The sequence below is a fragment of the Lagenorhynchus albirostris genome, chromosome 7, assembly GCF_949774975.1.
Source record: "Lagenorhynchus albirostris chromosome 7, mLagAlb1.1, whole genome shotgun sequence".
NCBI lineage: Eukaryota > Metazoa > Chordata > Mammalia > Artiodactyla > Delphinidae > Lagenorhynchus > Lagenorhynchus albirostris.
In genome coordinates, this window is record NC_083101.1 from 12,597,757 (window position 1) to 12,616,908 (window position 19,152).

Sequence of the window (19,152 nt, forward strand, 5' to 3'; positions counted from 1 at the left end):
AGGGGCCTCCACCGTAATGAAGGAACGAAGGAGGTGATTCAGTTATCCAGGCGAGAGGGAGCTATCCAGCTCTTGAGCAGGGCATGGCAAAGGCTGGTTTAAGATGATTAATCTGACAGAGGAAGGAAAACCAGGTGGGAGGCAGAAATCAGCCTGGCAGCCGTTCATTCATTCATTCATTCAGCATTTAACAGATATCTCGGTGTGGACGATGCTCTCCTCCACATTCTAGTTTATACTTTCCAATCTGCTCCGGGTTTGGCTACCAAGGTGCCGATTATTAAAATGGGCTTTAAAGTTGGGGTCAATATGTTCGAGAACCCAAGGGACTCCGTGGGTCAGGAGGCTGGTTTCTTTGGCCTGGACTTCCTGACATCAAAGAGGCCCTGTGGTCACTTGCCTTCCTTCGGCCTTAAATTCATTATCACGACAAAGAGGGAATCAAACAGGATGATCTCCAAGGTCCCTCCCTCCTCCCCAAACCCTACAGTTTTATGTCCCATGAAGGCATAATGACACTGCCAAGCCCAGTGGATTAAAAATCCTGCCATAGGGCTTCCCTGGTGGCGCAGTGATTGAGAATCTGCCTGCCAATGCAGGGGACATGGGTTCGAGCCCTGGTCTGGGAAGATCCCACGTGCCGCGGAGCAACTAGGCCTGTGAGCCACAACTACTGAGCCTGCGCATCTGGAGCCTGTGCTCTGCAACAAGAGAGGCCACGACAGTGAGAGGCCCGCGCACCGCGATGAAGAGTGGCCCCTGCTCGCTGCAACTAGAGAAAGACTTCGCACAGAAACGAAGACCCAACACATCCAAAAATCAATCAATCAATAAATAAATTAAAAAGAAATCCTGCTATATGGTAGACTCCACTGGGCAGCCTGGGGCAGGTGGGCAGGTAAGCGGTAGGGAAATCTGGGATCAAGTCCCAGCTCTGGCACTCACTTATGCTGTTAATGCATGAGTTCTTCCCTCTCTGGGCCTCAGTATCCCCTTTTGTACAATGAGGGAGCTGCCTAGAAGTAAGGAGCCCCGCCACCCAGACCTGAGACTGGAGTCCCAGCTCTAACCCTTACTGCCATCCTGTGACCTTGAGCAAGTCAGCCTTTCTAAGGTCTCTCCTGTAAAACAGGGGTTACTGTGAGAATTAAATTAGATAATGTAGCTCGGAATAGAGGAATCGCTCAGTAAACGGCGCTGCTGTGATGGATGGGCCCATGTCTGCCCGGGTGGGTGGGCCAGGACTGGGCCTTCCTGCCGCCTCCACAATGACTCCATTTTACCAGCAACTGGGATTCACTGGGTCGAATTCGGGGGCTTAGTGGGTAGATTTGGGTAGAAGGAGCCAAATGCCTTTATGTCCCACTGGGGATGCAGGGGGGACTCTGCTGGGACTCTAGCTTGAGGCTCTGTTAGCAATGGTGCCACAGTCAGCTGACCAGGGTGGGAAGATTTTCTGGTCACAGTAAACGAGACCTCCTCCTTCCTCCGGGAACATTTTTGAATGGCAGCTGCTCTCCTCCCTAGATCCCCACTCTGGAAGCCATGTTTTGACTTTCAGGACCGCCCCCCCACCAACACCAATTGTGTGTTGGGTCTAAGATGTGAGCAGAGCTTGGTGGGCTGCCTCCTATAGCGGTGGGAGGGAGAATGAGGTTCAGTCTCACAGGCATCCCTGGGCACTACCTCTGCGCCAGCCTTGTGCTGACGGGAGCCCGGTGCAGAAGACAGTCCATGGGAAACATAGTCACAAAGGGAAACACAAGAGGGAAAGTGCTGTGAGCCTTGAGAGTTTGGCACCGGGGCAAAGGGAGACCACATCTGATTGGGAGGTGAGTTCCTGGAAGGCTTCCTGTAGGAGGTGTCTGTAGGATGGCCAGGATGTCTCTGTCTCTATCAAAAAAATTTTTTTTAAGTATAGGAAAAAAAAAAAGACAGAAAAGAAGGTAACAACCACTTCTATTTTCACAACCCCAAGTTACCACACTGTCAAGTTCTCAGCTATATTTATATATGTGAGATGACATTAGGTATCCTTTAAGTCATCCCCCCACCGCCCAGTAGCAATCTACCATTATGAATTTGGAAAGTATACCTTCACAACCCTCCCTTTAAAAAGACAATTTTATAATGCAAAATAAAGACAGGCATAGTTTAAAAAAGAACTGCTTTGTGTTCCAGTCATTCTAATTTACATAAGTGGTGTCACACTTTTTATATGACTCCGTTTGCTTTTTCCGCTGCCCCTTAGAATATGTTTCGGGAGCCCTGTTCTTATTGAAACATACGGCCCTGACTCATCATTGCATTGGGTGGATGCACCGCATTTACTTATCCCTGGAATGGGTAGGGTTTCCACGGATGCAGATAATCAAGGGATGACACTCGAGATAGATGGAGCAACAGCAGCAAAAGCATGGGATAGGGAGGCTGGGGCCCATCTGGGGGCTGGCAGGGGTCCAGGGTGCGGGAGCACAGGGCCCTTGAGGGGGGAGCTGGGGGAGGTCCCATGCCTCAGGCCAGGAATCTGCAGTTGGCATGCTGGACATCTGGGATTGTGGGGACAGGCCCCCCCTTAGAACCACCCGCACGGCCTTCACAATAATTCCACTTATCCACTCTCCAAGTCCTCCCTGGGGAGGCCTCTGTTACTCTTTCCATTAATTGTCTCATTAATGACCCACTGAAGTCAAGTACCCATTGTTCTCCCGGGCCTGGGGCAGCCTCCCTGGCTTTCTCCCCCCGGGGATTCGTAAACGTCTTTCCTTCCCCTGCTTTCTTTTGGCAGGCGCCCTTATCTGGTCCCTGCAGCCCTGGCCCGGCTGGTGCTGCCTCTTCCTCCACCCACACCCTGCGCTGCAAACCCGGGAGCCCCGCAGGGCAAAGCCGCCCTCCTGGCTCACTCTCTCCCGCTCTCTGTCTCTGCCTGCCTTGCTTAGCCCGCGTCTAGGTGTGTGTCTCTTTCCATTTTTCTTTTCTTTCTTTCCTTTTTATTTTTTTAAACCATCTCTCTGTGTTTCTCTCCCTGGCTTTCTGTCGCCTTCTCTCTTTGTGTGTACTCCTCTAGCTTCCTCTGTGTGTCTGTCTCTGCTTATCCAGTGTCTCTCTTTAGGAATACTTGTTAATGGTCTCATTGTCACCATCTGTTGCTGTTTCTGTCAGTCTCTACCTGCTGATCCCTGTGCTTGTACACGTGCAGGGGTGCATGCGGGCGTGCGTGTCTTTGTCTCTCTCTGATTCTGCCCCTCTCCCTCCCTCCCTCTGGCCCTGCGTGCATCTCTCTGTCTCTCCCTGTCTGTCTCTGTCTCCCTCTCTCCTCTCTCTGACTCACCTCTCCCTGCTCACCCGTCCTCCCTGGAGGGTCTCTGAACCCTGCTGATTGACTATTGTCCTGTTCCAACCCCTGCCTCACCGCCACTGCTTGCTCACCCACTGGGTCCTTGACACCCACAAAGGCCAAACCGCCTCCCTCCCTCGCTTCTCTCCGAGGTTACAGCTCTGGCTTCCCTGGGATGACAGCCTCGGGGGTGTCAGCTCTAGGAGTAGGCGGGAGGTCCCACAGCTCCCAGATTTTGGGATTCATGCATCGGTACAGTAAAAAAAAAAAAATGGAGGGGACCAACAGAAGGTGACCAACTGTTGAGTTTTCTAAGCGAGGACTTTTTTTTCTTCTTGGTATTACCAACTTCTTACCATTCCATTACAGAAAGAATATTTTAACACCAAAAACAAAAGTAGGAAGAGCAAGATGTAAAAATACAGAATAGGGGCTTCCCTGGTGGTGCAGCGGTTGGGAGTCCGCCTGCCGATGTGTGGGGGACATGCGTTCGTGCCCCGGTCCGGGAGGATCCCACATGCCGCGGAGCGGCTAGGCCCGTGAGCCATGGCCGCTGGGCCTGCGCGTCCGGGGCCTGTGCTCCGCAGCGGAAGAGGCCGCAGCGGAAGAGGCCGCAGCGGTGAGAGGCCCGCATACCACAATAAAATAAAATAAAATAAAATAAAGAATACAGAATAGTCCTTTAAGTTAAATAAATTTAACTTTATGGAAACATTTGCTACATTGCCTTTGTCTTACTTATTTTGCCTCAAATGGGTGTAAATGTTGTCAGGGAGCAGCAGCGGTTCTCTGGCTGAGGTGGAAACCACTGATCTTGTCCAAGCCCTTCCTTGCTACCCATAGGGAAGTGGCAGGACCTTTACTGATGGTGGAAAGGGCAAAACTGGGACAGCCCACGAGCTCTCACTGGCCACTTCAGCACCTCACAAGGTCCTTTCTAGCTCCTCTGGTCTCTTACTTAAAATAATGTATGGAGGTGGGCAGACACCAGACTCCCTGTGTTCTAAGTCTTCCTCTGGTCTGTGTGTCTTTGAACAAGTAACTTAACCTCTCTGTGCTTCATGTTTCCTCATTTCTAAAATGAGCAAACTAATAATCTCTAGAGTTGCCTAATACATAGCAAAAGCCCAGGACTTGTTATTCTTAAGAGCAAAGAGGGGGTGATTTCAGCTGATGCCGAGGGCAGCCTGGGATTAGGGAAGGAAACGTCTCCGCCTTTCTTCAGAGATCCCATCTAACATGCTCAGGCATCGCAAGCCCAGGAGCCAACACTCTTGTCACCGAAGCTGACACTCCCAGTAGGAGCACAGGCGAGCCCGCTCAGGTGGCGTTCGTGGCCGCAGGCGCCAGCAAGGGTAGCCTGGGTGGGAGAGGAGTATGGTGGGTGCCGGGGATCCTGGACGCTTGGGAGGAAGCCGTTAGGAGATGCCCAGAAACTCCCGAGGCGAGGTTGGAGGTCTCAGCAAGCAGGTGAGAGTAATTACAGAGAAACTTTGGGTTACTGATACAAACTGACTTCATTTGTATTCAAGGCCTGGCAGGCCCATTACAATCGGACAAACATTTCCTTAACACCTGCTCTGCGCCCAGCACTGTGCTAGTCAGGGGAACGAAGGTTAAAAATCAGGGGGCTTCCTTTCAGGGGACTTACACAAGGCTCACCTAGTGCCAGTGGTGCTCTGCCTCAGAGGCAGGGCCAGACACCCCAGCAAGGTCCACTTGGGACACGTGCCACATCTGTTCCCGGGGTCGCACCACTCAAGGGTGGTTCACACCACTCAAGGGTGCACCCAGAAAGGAAAGCAGAGCACTTTGCAGCCAGAACTGACAGGACCTGGTGACTTACTGGATGAGGGGGTGAGGGAGGGGGAGCACAGGTGGCTCCTGATGTCCCGGCTCGGCACCTGGGTGGAGGTGATGCCATTCCAAGGAAACGCAGGACAGGGAGCAAGCCTGGGGGGCACGTGCAATCCAAGCAGGGCCGGCGGAGTTCGGGTGCATGAGGCCCATCCAAGTGGAGATGCTCAATACGCATACGCAGGTGGCAGGAAGAGGAGGAATAAAGAAATGGATAGGTTGGTGCAAGGAAGGATGCGGGACCAAGGCCTTTAAAGGTTAGAAATTTTGCCTACTGGGTTGCGCAGGGATTTAAAGGAGCACACACCAGGCAAAGAAAAGAGCCCAAGAAAAGACATGGAGGTGAAAGAAAGCAGCACAAAATGTTAGAAAAGCTAATAATTCCATTCAGCATAGGCACTAGCTGTATTAATAGAGTAGTCGTGGGAGGTGTATCACAGCTAAAGAGAGAGACTGCAGAAGTTACTGAATGCCAGGGAGAAGAGTTTGGACATAATTCAGCAGGCAATGGGGAGCCATGGAAGGTTCTGGGGTAGAAGAGTGACATCATAAAGGCTATGTTTCAGGTTGATCTAACCTAACAGCACAGGATGGATTAAAGCAGAGACTAGGGACTTCCCTGGTGGCACAGTGGTTAAAGAATCCGCCTGCCAATGCAGGGGACACCCGCTGGAGCCCTTGTTCGGGAAGATCCCACATGCCGCGGAGCAACTAAGCCCGTGCGCCACAACTACTGAGCCTGCGCTCTAGAGCCCGCAAGCCACCAACTACTGTGCCCGCGTGCCACAACTACTGAAGCCCACGCACCTAGAGCCCGTGCTTCACAACAAGAGAGGCCACCGCAATGAGAAGCCTCCACACCGCAACGAAGAGCAGCTCCCATTCGCCACAATTAGAGAAAGACTGCGAGCAGAAACAAAGACCCAACGCAGCCAAAAATAAATTAAAAATACAAACCAAAAAACAGAAACCAGAAGAAAGGAATATAAGAGACAAGGATCATCACTCATTTATTCATTCAACAAAAAGTAACTTCCTCTCTGCCGAAGCAACCCTTCTCAACCTAATGCTAATATGTATAAAATAGATAACTAATATAGGAACCTGCTGTATATATATATATAAAACTAAATTAAATTTTAAAAAAAGCAAAAAACCCCCACCAAGTCACCTAGTGTTAATATTGCACAGAAAGAAAGAGTAAATGGGTTCTACTAAACATATCAGTATTATCAATAAATATAAACGGGTTGAAGTCACCTATTGAAAGGAGTCTCATATATACAGACAATAGAACATTTTTCAGCATTAAAAAGGAAGGATAGGGGCTTCCCTGGTGGCGCAGTGGTTGAGAGTCCGCCTGCCGATGCAGGGGACACGGGTCGTGCCCCGGCTCGGGAAGATCCCACATGCCGCGGAGCGGCTGGGCCCGTGAGCCACGGCCGCTGAGCCTGCGCGTCCGGAGCCTGTGCTCCGCAATGGGAGAGGCCGCAACAGTGAGAGGCCCGCGTACCACAAAAAAAAAAAAAAAAAGTAAAAAAAAAAAAAGGAAGGATATTCTGACACACGCTACAACATTATGCTAAGTTAAATACGCCAGTCACAAGACAAATACTGTGTGATTCCATTTATATGAGATACCTAGAGCAGTTAAATTCAGAGCCAGAAGGTAGAATGGTGGTTGCCAGGGGCTGGGGGAGGAATGCGAGTTGTTTAATGGGTTCAGAGCTTCAGTTCTACAAGGTGAAAAGAGTTCTGGAAATTGGTTGCACAACAATGTGAATGTACTTAACACTCGTAACTGTATACTTTAAAACGGTTAAAATTGGCAAATTTTATGTAATGTGTATTTTACAACAATTAAAAATAAAGATAAAAATAAGGAGTTTTAGAATGGTTCATAGAACAAAACCCAACTCTACAAAAGAAATACACCTGAAATACTGACTCAAAAAGGCTAAAAAGAAAGGAATGGGAAAGATACACCAAGCAAACTTAAACAAAAGGAAAGCAAGGGCTGTGATCTTGATATATGACAAGACAGAACTCAGACTCCTGGCACTGAATGGGGCGAAGAAGATAAGAGTCAGACTATCTCTGCAGCACCACAACACACCAGCGCTTTCACAGAGCAGAAATTACAGGAAATGCAAGAAGAAATAGAGATGCTCGTTAGCAGAAGGCTAAAACATACCACTTTCAGCCCAAGTCTCATCCGGGGTCAAAAAATCAGTAAAAATACAGAAAATCCAAACAACATAATCTATAAAATACATTTCCTGTAGATGTAACAAAACTTGTACTCCCCCACCAAAATAGAGAATACACCTTTTCATACACATCATGAAAACTGACGATTATTAGAGCAAAAGAAATTGCAAAGCTTCGTCCAATGGTTTCTATGGGATAAAGGATGTAGAAGAACTTTGAAAATGAAAAAGCACCTAGCCAACATTAGGTACTGAGGCTGTCAATACTATTATTGTTGTTATTATCATTATTCACTGCTGGGTGATCTTTCCGCTCTCTCCCTGGTTCTATGACACGTTCTAGAGGAGTCTGTCAAACAGGGGAGGTATAAATATGTAATCTTTACTGGCTCCATAAGAGCTACCATTTCTTCATTGTTTACTATGTGCCAGCCACTGTACTGTTTTACATGCAGTCCTTTAGTAGAAAGAGCTGTCTGTTTTATCAAAGCGAGCTTTCTGCTTCTCTTATATCACCTTCAGGGCCCACAAGTGTGCTGGGTGCGTTCTGAGTAGGCGCTCAGTGAAGAGTTACAAACTGAAGCACCCTGATCAAGGAGCCCACTTTGAAGTCAGATCTGAGTCTCAAACTTCACTTTGGCACTCACTACCTGTGTGACTTGGGCAAGTTAAATACCCTTTCTGAACCTCAGTTTTCCAATACGTAAACACAGATAGGAGTAATACCTACACCAACTAGGATTGTTCGGAAGTTTAAATGTAGTAATTGCATGTAAAGTGTTCAGCATGGTACCTGGTCCACAGAGACACTTAATATACATTAGTCTGCGGCTGACTAGAATCTACCAAAGAGATAAAGAGCAGAACTTACCAAAGAGATAAACTTAGACTAGGGGTTCTTTTTTCTCAAAAAAAAAAATTTTTTTTTTTTAAGTAGAAACATCTTCCAGTGCATGTGAAATGATTTTTTAAAATATCATATGAGTGATAGTAAAATAAGTTACAGTACATTCTTATTGTGGAATACCGTAGGAATACTGTATTACAATGAAAAAGGATGAATTTTATCTACTTGTTCACACATGGCTATGAGATGGCCATGATATGCTGGGAAAAAAACCAGCAAGCTTCAAAACAGGAACAGAATAGTTCCCATCCTTGTTTTTTAAAAATTATACATGCATAGAGAAAGGTCTGGAAGCATATACATCTAATTGTTAAAGGGAGTACGATTCAGGACTTGTGATAAGTGTCTCTTTTAACTTCTCACATACCTTTCTTTTGTAATTTTAACACACACACGTAGAAGAAAGAAGAAAAAAATAAACAGAAAAGAAAAGTTCTCAAATTCCCTTTGGCCTGTATTTTTCGTGGGACTTTGAAAGCCGTTGAACTGAATAGAGGAGGTGGTTAATTCTTCTGGCAAGTGTGAGAATTTCCATACCCAGCTTTTCTTTTTGAAAGAGAGAGACTGAAGGAGGGAGAATGAATTGCTCCAGCATTACTCATTCCTCAGCACATCCAAACAGGTAGTCTCACTCTTGTCCCTGCCACCACTGCAGGCCTGACACACAGAGTAGCAGAGAAACTCTCTGATAAATGTCAACTGAAATAGAGCAATCAGCTGAAAGCCATTTGCTGAGCTGTCTGACTGCTCTGGGCTCCAGGTTTTCCTTTATTCATTTATCATGATATACGGCTTTGGCCAACATACACACAGGAGAGAAATTGTTGACATGTGGAACCCAAGTACAGAAAATCTTTCATTCCCGCCTCCTCCCACACCCCTACCCCCCCTCCCCGGTCTGTTCACCAAATAAGTTTTTGTTTATTTAAAGACTACAGAGGATTTGGCTGTTAAGAACCAAATGCCTTTGGAGTGGAGTTACAACATAATTTATCATTTCCTCTGTTTATTAAAAAATCCTGCATCTTTGAGAAGCACATTTGCAGTGATTGGGGGATTTCGGCCACTCACAAAAGACTGCTGCAAAGCCCCTGCCATGTGGCTTACTCCAAAAAAGGCTCCTTGATTGCTATTTCTATCCCTGTCCCTCCCCCAGCTGACTTCCGATCGTGTGATGGCTGCTCAGGGCTGGTGAATGGGGTTGGACTGAGGACAGGTAAGCGGGGCAGGAGATTATGGTTCGCTTCTTTCATCTTTGACCTAATTCTGACCTTGAATCCCGCTGGCTGTCCTGCAGCTGCTCTGCCAGTACAAGCAGAGGGAGAAGTGCAACCCTATTACCTCTCGCACAGGACAGAGTCTGAGAGGAGTCAAACAGCAATTGGATGCTGCTTCGAAGGGAGGCAGCCAGGCCCTGCTGCTGCCAGAGTGGGTTCCTTTCTAAGGGCAGACATCTGGCAGAACTGGAATAAACTTCCCACCTTCCACCCAAGACATCATAGACAGCAGCTCAGGCCCGTGACCATGCACCTCTCAAAGACAGGGGTCACATCTCACCCATCTTTGTATTCCCAGCACAGAGCACAGTACCTGGCACAAAGTTGGTGCTCACCGTTTGGGACAGCAGCAGGACGAAGTGGGAGGAGCACAATTGAGATCAGGCCTCAGTGTGACTCCCAGGTCTGCCAGTTGCTAGCTGTGTGACCCCAAGCAAAAAATCTTAACCTCTCTGAGCTCTCCCCTCTCTGTAGAATGAGACTGACAATGAATAATGAAACCCTCTAACACTTTGGGCAAGTTATCTAATATTGTCAAGTCTTAGTTTTCCTATTTGTAAAATGGAGATAATACGCATCTTGTGAGTTTACTGTGAAGATTAAAAATATTACCTAGAACTGTATCTAGCTCATGATGGCTATATTATGAATGCATGAATGAACAAAAGAACAAAGGAAAAAAAATTACTGGGGGGAAAACCTAACTTAACCTAGTACCCAAAGATGAGCCACAATAAACCACTTGTCCATCAATAACAGGTAGGCTCTGGGGACAGGGATCTCATTACCAAGTAAATGTTGAGGACAAAGGAAAGAGTAGAAAATGACAGAATAACTGTGTTAAGACCAGAAAGAAAGGAAAAAGCCAGCATTTGTTGAGTAGCTACTACGTGCAATTCATTCACAGTACATTTGAATGCCTACTATGTTCCAGGCATTATGCTAACTTCTAAGGAAACTAAAAATATACAGACTAATTACCAAAAAGAACAATTAAGGTTCAGATAAAAGCAGTGGACAGTGCTAGAAGAGCCAATAACAGGCGTCCTAGGTTGGGGGAATAAACGAAGACTTCCTCAAGGAAGTGCTATCCAAGCTGAGAGCCAGGGATGAACAGGACCAGCCACGTGAGGAGTGGGAGAATGGTCCAGGCAGAGAAAAGAGCACGTGTGATGACTCGGAGGCAAAAGCGCTGCTCTGGATGCTTACACATAGGTACTCAGAGATCATTAATTCAGACTGAGTCCATCCTTTCCTTTGCGGTTGTTATTCTTTCCAATCAATTTATTTAGATTTTATTGTTTGGTTAGAAAATGGGCCTCTAGCAAAGGTATCCAGGCACAGGTGAAGGCCCACATTGGCCCAAGCAGAGTTCAAAGGTGGGGACAGGGCCTGACTAATTGTTTGAAAAGGAGGCTACCAAGGTGAGGTGCAGGCAGTGCCAAGCCTGCCAATGGTCCTGACAGCTCGGTGATGTCACAGTCAAGGCAAATGGCCCGAGGAAAGGCCCTCTGTCAGCAACAGAGACTCTCTGAGGGCCACCCAGGCCAGAAGGTCCAGAGCAGATGGGGTGGACAGGGGACAGGAGGAAGGGAATCAACAGTATCCCACTGGAAGGCTGGGCCTTCCAAGGACTGACAAGTGCGTGGGGACAGCCTTCCGTGTGGATGGGGTAGAGAGGTGCCAATTTGCCACCCATGGGACCTACTAGAAACTGGGCTTGGGAGCACTGCTGGCCCCTGGGGGATTTTCATCCAAGGAGTTCTCTGGTTTTCACTGCCAGATGTCTGTCCAGCTCTGCAACTGTGTCGTCGGCCATTTGGCTGATCTGCAGAAACACAAAATGAGACAACCTGATAACTGGGGCTGAGAAGGGGAGGGGAAGAAATATTCCAGAACTATGAAAGGTTATCTGGGAAATAATAATGGTGACAAAAGCTCACATGAATTGCATCCCAGCCAGGCACTCTACTAGAGAACTGTGTATACGTGCTCTTAGTGACTCCTAACGGCAAGAAATGGATACCATGAGATGGTATTATCATTCCCATTTCACAGAGGAGGAAACTGAGGCAGTTGAAATCACTTGTTCAGGATACGCAGCTAGAACGCAGCAATGACAGACTTTAATCCCAGGTAGTCTGATTGCACAGCCCCAAATAGTTAACTATTATTACAGAGTACAGAGAAGCCAGTCTTATCTGTCCCTTAATGAACATCTAGAATTTCCTACATGAGCCTCAGACACTCTGCTATATAAAGCCCTCATACCAATTAATAAGGAGAATATTAAGATCCCAAGAGACAAGCAGAAAAAAAGTACTGAAAAAAGCTGAAGTACCTCTGGTTAACAAACATGGAAAATTCAATAGACACTGAAGAAGTGCAAATTAAAACAAGACATAATTTAGTTACCATAGTTAACAAAATTTGATGTTGTGGTTTTTAATTATAATATTCAATGCCAGAGCTATGGTGAAATGGATAAACTCACATATCACTGATAGGAATTCAAATTGATGCAAATGTTCTTATTACCATTTTTTAACCCCAAACTCTCTCAACTGGGAAATTACCACACAAATGGAATCTGAGAAAATGTTCTTAAGTTCTATATGCAAAGATATATACCAAAGCTTATAATCATAAATCAGAAAATTTAAAATGACAGCACATGTAATTGAATACATACAGCTGTTAAAAAGGGTTAAGACTGTCTATTTCTCATGGAGAGGGTATAAATATAAATAACATTCCAGTATATAGCTCTGAAATGTCTGTTTTATAACAAGCCTGGATTGCTTTTGTAATCAGAGAAAAAGAAATAATGTTTCAAGATATTATTTATAATATCATGGAAACATGCTCATGTTACCCTTGAATTAAAGAAAAAGCAGAATACAAAATGGGTATATACGTAGTAGAAATGATCTCAAATATGTTAAAAATACAAGTATTTTTTAAACTAAAAGAAAATGTGTCAAAATGTTAATAGTGATTATCTTTTAGTGATGGGAAGACAGGAAATGGATTATTCATGTCGGTATCTGTCACATTTAGCATAAAACTTAGTACATAGCAAGTGCTCAGGAAATATTTGCTAAATGAATCATTATTCGTTTTCTGTGCTTTTCTATATTCTCCACATTTTCTGCAATAAACATATACTCCCTCAAAGAATGAAAAACAAAACACAGTACAGAATTTAGTGAGTGTTGCAGCCTCCCTCTCATGTCTAAAGGGACCTCAGGCAGGAAGCCTCAGGCAGGAAGCTTTGAAGGGGGCTGCGTGGTGCCCAGGATCTGTGTGCTCAGCCGCACAGCGGCTGTGTGACATCTTTATTTGCAGACCACAGGCCCTGGCCAGGAACTGGGAAATAAATGCACTGGAAAGGATTTGGAGCAATTGGTTCCAGGCAGGGAGACAGCCAGGTTCTTGCCATAGCAGCAGCTGCACATTTTGGAGTGGGGAGAACAAGGCTTTCCACTGGGGCTGTTGGGCACTCCGGAACAGGACCAGCTTGAAACAGCCGCTTGGGCCTCCTCACTCAGCCGACACAAACCCTTGGCAGGCTTCTTGTGCCCCCACCCTGAGCAACCGCCTTGCATGGGGTGTGGCGTGGTGCCCAGCAGCACTTCAGCACCTGCAGGGTGGCAGCCTGGGATGGCCAGGAACGAGGGCTGCAAGCCTCCTCTGGAAAAATGGTGTTTGGGGCCAGAGACTGGGACTGGGGGGAGGAAGAGTACCTACAGGAACAATCTGATAACATGCGTCATGGGTTAAATTCTCAGTGGGGTGACAATGTGCAAGTTCCCACTTTGAGTCTCAGTTTCCTCATCTCTCAAATGGGGATGCTACTCCCTTCCTCAGAAAGTAACTGTGAGGGTTAAACAAAATCATGAATATACAAGTACGTTTAAACTGGTTATTTGCTATGCAAATGTTGCTTGTGTTACTCTGATTTTTACTATCACTTTCTGACTTCTTTTCAAGTTAATCAATTGATGAAAATATTTACTAACTCTCTGCCATATTATAGGCACAAAGTGCCCTTGGGACAGTCCACCTGCAAGTTCATCTTTTCCATCTTAAAATAACGATGATTAACAACAACAAGGATACCAACAACAGCATCTATTTACTAGGAGCCCAACACTGGGCTAAAAACTTTACATGCATTATTTCACATAATCCTCAAAATGTATGAAATACTATTATTATCTCCCTTTAATATACTGTGAATATTAATGATTTCACCTGACAGTTGCACAGTAGTTCACACTATGCAGAAATGTTTTGTCCTCTGTTACTTCATTCAAATCCAACAATGTTACATACCTATACTATAAGGCAGGTGGGGCAGGTATTATCCCCATTTTACAGAGGAGTAGACGAAGGCATAAGATGTTAACTAACCTGCCCAAGATCACATAAAAAGTCAGTGGTATGACTGAGCCAAGAACTCACCTACCCCTGATTGCCAGTTTAATGCTGCTACTCCCTTTGGGGAGCCCACAGAACCTGGCCTAGTCCTTCCTCATTCAAGGGCGGCTGTGCTAGACTCATTAAAGCAGTTAATCCCGTTCCCATATTCAAAGCCATAAGGTTGAGAGAGAGAGGAGTAGGATGGCAAAGAGGGCAATTACTGAAGACCGGCAACCATACTGGCTACTTTAAAGTGTGTTGCGTCATTTGGTCCTCTTACCAATCCTGTGAGATAGGCATTACTTCTCCCACTTTACAGATGAGGAAACGGGCCCAGAAAGGTGAAGCCGTTTGCTGACCTTAACAGCTGAGAAGTGAAAGAGCTAGAATTCGAATCCAGCCTAGTCTGACTTCAGAGCAAGAGCCCTTTCCATTACAACATGCTGCCTCATAAAGATGATAACGTCATCATCAACATCATCGTCACGGTCATGGTCATGATCATCATCATCATCACGTTGGCTCCTTATATGTTCAGGAAAATGAAAGGCAGAGACAGAAAAGGGAGACGGGTGAGAGCACACAGTACACCCCTGGGGCAGCCCTGGGTAGCAAAGCTCAGAACGCCCACAGTGCCGGTGGGTGTTGCTCCCACCCACTGCCTCACTCAGTCCAGCCTTCCTGCCTGCCTGCCTGCATAGTCTGCTAGGAGCCCTTCAGCCCCACTAGCACCCAGCTTCACTTCAGAGAGGCTCTGTTTCTCAGAAAAAAGCGGCAATGAAAGGATCTTGGCCAGATTTACTAGTGGTTTCTGCCAAGTGCTTTAATGTTCAGCAGACCCATTTATAGCAAACTAAAGTGAAGGTGAAACAGCAGGCTGACAGATGTCAGAGTCCCAAGTGGGAAGACCCTGGTCCTTCTTCAGAGCTGGCCTGGGCTGGGGGTTGGGAAGGTTGTAGAGGAGAGGTGGGGATCAGACGTGACTGCAGGAATAGGACCTACAACGGAATCCTTTTATTCTTATATACCAAAGATGAAACACTTTTATAATACAGTTTAAAAAAAATCTGACTCAAAAGAATTTTGGAAATTAAAAAAAAAAAGAAAATTTCACAAAGAATAAAATTACAATTGTTCATAATCCAAATGACCACCATTAACATTTTAAAGTAAATAAGCTGCCAACTTTTTCACATACATGATACTTTTTCATTATAAAAATGGATTATAGTGTAACCTACCTTAAAAAAAATACATTCCAAAAGCATTTACTGCATCTGTAAAGTATAACTGTCTATATAGAGAGATTCCAGTGAATGGATGTAAAACAAGCTATTTTCCTACTATCAGAAATTTAGACAGTTTCCAGTTTTCTATTATACATAATACATCAATGAACACTGCTGTAGATAAGATTCTTGATAACTTATTTTATTTATTTATTTATTTTTTTGCGGTACGCGGGCCGCAGTGGTTGAAAGTCCGCCTGCCGATACAGGGGACACGGGTTTGTGCCCCAGTCTGGGAAGATCCCACATGCTGCGGAGTGGCTGGGCCCGTGAGCCATGGCCGCTGAGCCTGCGCGTCCGGAGCCTGTGCTCCGCAACGGGAGAGGCCACAACAGTGAGAGGCCCGCGTACCGCAAAAAAAGGATAGGATATACATATTTTTATTAGCTCCTCAAGTGACTGGAATGCTGTGATGATAGATTAGATTAGATTATTGTTCAACAAGTATTCACTCCTTCCCCCAGACCTCCATGAACATATATACTTCCCTGCCCCAGTGGTGCTGGGCTTGGCCCGTAAGATCTGCTTGGCCTGTGGGTTGTGACAAGAGCAGGTGCTTAAAATGTACTTGAGGAGCTGGGCTCTTGGCATCTGCCGTTGCCATGAAAAGATGCCCTGGGAAGCTTGCTGACTCCAGAAGATTGGAGAGGTGTACAGCAGACTTGAGCCCCACCCAAGACCTGAAGGCAAGTACACTGAGCCCAGCCTAGAACAGCTACATCCCGGCTGACCCATGGAAACAAGAATAAGAAATAATGCTTGACATATAAGTCACTGAGCTTTGAGGTACTTTGCTACATGGCATTCTTGTGGCCACGGATGACTGATAAAGATGCAGAGCCAATGTGGGAACCTCTGGATGTGTTAAAGTTCAGACTCCTCACTCTGGTATACAAGACCTGCTATGAATTGGCCACTGTGTCTTCTCTGTCCATTCCCAGTGTCATCCCGGGTCCAAGCCTCGGTTATCTAACTGAATGGTGTTCTTTTCCAACACCATACCTTTACATATGCTGTTCGACATTTCCCCCTCGCCTCTCACTATTTCACTCCAGTAGCTCCTTTAAGCCCTGTTGAAGTGCCACTGCTCAGCACACTAAGAACAGTGCCAAGTCCCCAGTTCTCCACACCCAGACAGCCAAGCATAGACAGGAGAGCATCAGAGTAGAGCCTCTGAGATCAGTCTGCTGGCTTTGGATCCCACTGCTGCCAGTTACCAGCAGTGTGACCTTGGGCAAGTTATCTACCTTCTGTGGACCTCAGTTTCCTCACCACCCACCTCACAGCTTTGTAGTGATGAGGATAAATGAAGTGCTGTAAAGCATTCAGCTTAGAGCCTGGAACACAGTGGAAGGTCAGCAGCTACCTCTCCTCCTCCTTATTCCCAGGGTCCAGTGAAGGGCCAGGTCCAGGACAGAGACTCAGCCAATACCGATCACATCAGTGAAAGAACTAGGAGTATTCCATTTTCATTCTCCTCACTTCAGGCATGAACACGCGATCCTCTGGGTCAGATACATAAGCACTACATCTGTTGGCAACAGTACCTGTTTCTCTATGAGCCTAATGGTGTCCTCCGAGGCCTTATCCTTCGATTTCTTCAGCTTATTCATTGCGTTGGTACGAACCTTCCGTAAAGAGTCTTTGGCCTTGTTGGTGTTCTGTTTAGCCAGTTTCACCAGCATTTCCCTGTGCTCCCTGGTTACTCTGATAAAAGACGAAAGAACATTCAACAAAATCATCCCACGCGTTAACAGCCAGCCAAGAATTCAACATCATTTTGCCCACTAGCTCAGCAGTTTGTAACTTTACTCTCTGCCGGTGGAGGGTCTTTCACGTTCCTGACACACGCCCATGGGGATGCTCAAGGTCAAGGAGAGTTCCTGGTGAGATAGCTGAGAACAGCCAGTAAGAAGAGTGTTGCTTAAAAGCATGAGCCAGGGAGTCTAGGCAGGCCTGAAGTCAAATCTTGGCCATGCCCCTTACCAGATGCATAGCTGACTTCCCCTCCTCAGAGTTCCCATCTGTACAATGGGGATAGTCAGTACCTGACTTAAATGGGTGGTGTGGAGATTGATTATGCGATGATGCGTGTATATTGTTTAGCACTGACCTTGGCACATTTTAAGTGCTCAATAAAAGGAAGCAACTATTAGCTATAATTCCACCCCTTTGTCGCCAGCTAAAGAAAGCAGTGCTAATGCATGATGATGCTACAGAAATAGCACCATCTCTATACCTCTAAATCACCCAAAACAAATAAGCAGCAACCTTCAGAATCTTAACTATTATTATAGCAAATTACTTGTGAATCACCTCAACACTGACCCAGACACAACATGTGAGAACCACTGCACCAGTTAACTTCCTTAAAGTACCCATGAGAGTGTCTGGCACATTAAAAATGCTTAATGTCAGTTATTTTTACTGTTAATATCCTCATCATAATAACAATGAGCACACTGAAGGGCTATTATCAACACCTGCGACAGGCACTTTATAAGTTTTTGTAAGTTGACCCTTACAACAACTGTATGAAGCAGTTATTATTCCTATTTCACATTTAATCATCACAACAAGCCAGCAAAGTAGTCTAGCATGTTCGTCCTGCCTTCATTTCTTGGTCGTGTACACACTGAGTGCCTACTACCTGTCAGAGTTCTGTTTGCACAGAGTGCGCTACGATGAAGGTGACAGACCTCTGTCCTGTTCTGAGAGAGCTTAGCTAGGGAGAGAGCTAAGTAAACAGACCTTTACAATAGAGCGTGTCTGAGTTTGGGGAGGGGTCAGTTTGGGGAGGGAAGACTTTCCTGAGGAAATAATATCTAAGCATGGTAGTCATTAGGTTTGTTCACTAATATTCTGGTTTTTATTCCTTCCAGTGGGAATGCACTTCCCCATCTCCTCTGAAGTTCGGTGTGGCTGTGCAACTTGCTCTGGCCAGTGAGATGTCAGCAGAATGGGTGTCGCCTCAGGGCAGAAGGTTTATAAGCCAGCGTGCACTGCACCACATTTGTTTCTGTTGGCCGCAGTGCAAGTTGGGAGGGAGCTTCCATCAGCTTAGGTCCCAGAGAGACTATGATGAACAGTGCCCCATGCATCATGAGCAAGAAATAAATTTCTGTTGTTTTAGCCATGGAGATTTGGGGGTTGCTTGTTACTAGAGCACTGCCCATCCTATCCTAATACACCACAAGGATCTAAAGAATGAGGGCAAAGTTACCAATACAGGTAGGGATCTCCAGGAGGAAGAAAGAGCATCGTACAAAGGCTTTAAGTTACAACGAGATCATGTTCATGTGAGGAACTGACTGGAGCACAGATAACAGAGAAGGGAGTAACAAGAAAAGAGGCTGGAGAGCTGTATCACAGAGGGTCCCGTAAGATCATGAACTCCATTTCATGGATGAAGAAAATAAGGTCCAAAGAAGTTTGGTTATCTTACACAAAGTCAAACCTAGGCTGGCCTGTCTCAAAAGCCAATGCTCTTAGTATGAAAAAATTCCTCTGCCTCCTGGGTCCTGAATTGCAGATCACTGGCATGTGGTTCTTGATCCTCAAATCTACGTGGTTTCGGTTTAGTAAGGATAATCCCAAGTTCTGGGTATATGTTCCGTGCGAAACAGTGGCAAACAGGTGTTAAAGATTTAGTGGCATTTACCTGGTATTTTTTTCCTGATAGGATGAGAAAAAAAATTAAAGAGTTTTGAGAAAGAATAAGCTCTGAGGACAAAGTGGACGACTATGTGATAAATAAATCCTTCTGGATCCAGCTATTTGAATTCTCAGAATTCTTAAAAACATTCTCAAAATAAAAATAATCCTGATGACTACCATTACGGAGCCCCTC

At 45.9% G+C, this 19,152-nt stretch overlaps 1 protein-coding gene across 4 annotated transcripts in view; it reads right to left on the reverse strand.

Annotated features, from left to right (window-relative positions):
- Positions 1-10,320: 10,320 nt before the first annotated feature.
- The window catches only part of MRRF (mitochondrial ribosome recycling factor), a 52,572-nt gene continuing 43,740 nt past the window's right edge, over positions 10,321-19,152 (reverse strand). Inside the window, exons 6-7 of one of the 4 annotated variants that reach the window (XM_060154415.1) lie at positions 16,850-17,009; positions 10,339-11,416 (exon numbers count right to left, since the gene is read on the reverse strand). In XM_060154415.1, the coding sequence (XP_060010398.1) occupies positions 11,339-11,416; positions 16,850-17,009 (238 nt within the window). In that variant the 3' untranslated portion in view covers positions 10,339-11,338. Of the gene's footprint in view, positions 11,417-16,849; positions 17,010-19,152 lie in introns of all 4 variants that reach the window. The other 3 variants (XM_060154414.1, XM_060154413.1, XM_060154416.1) reach the window with 3 other exon arrangements.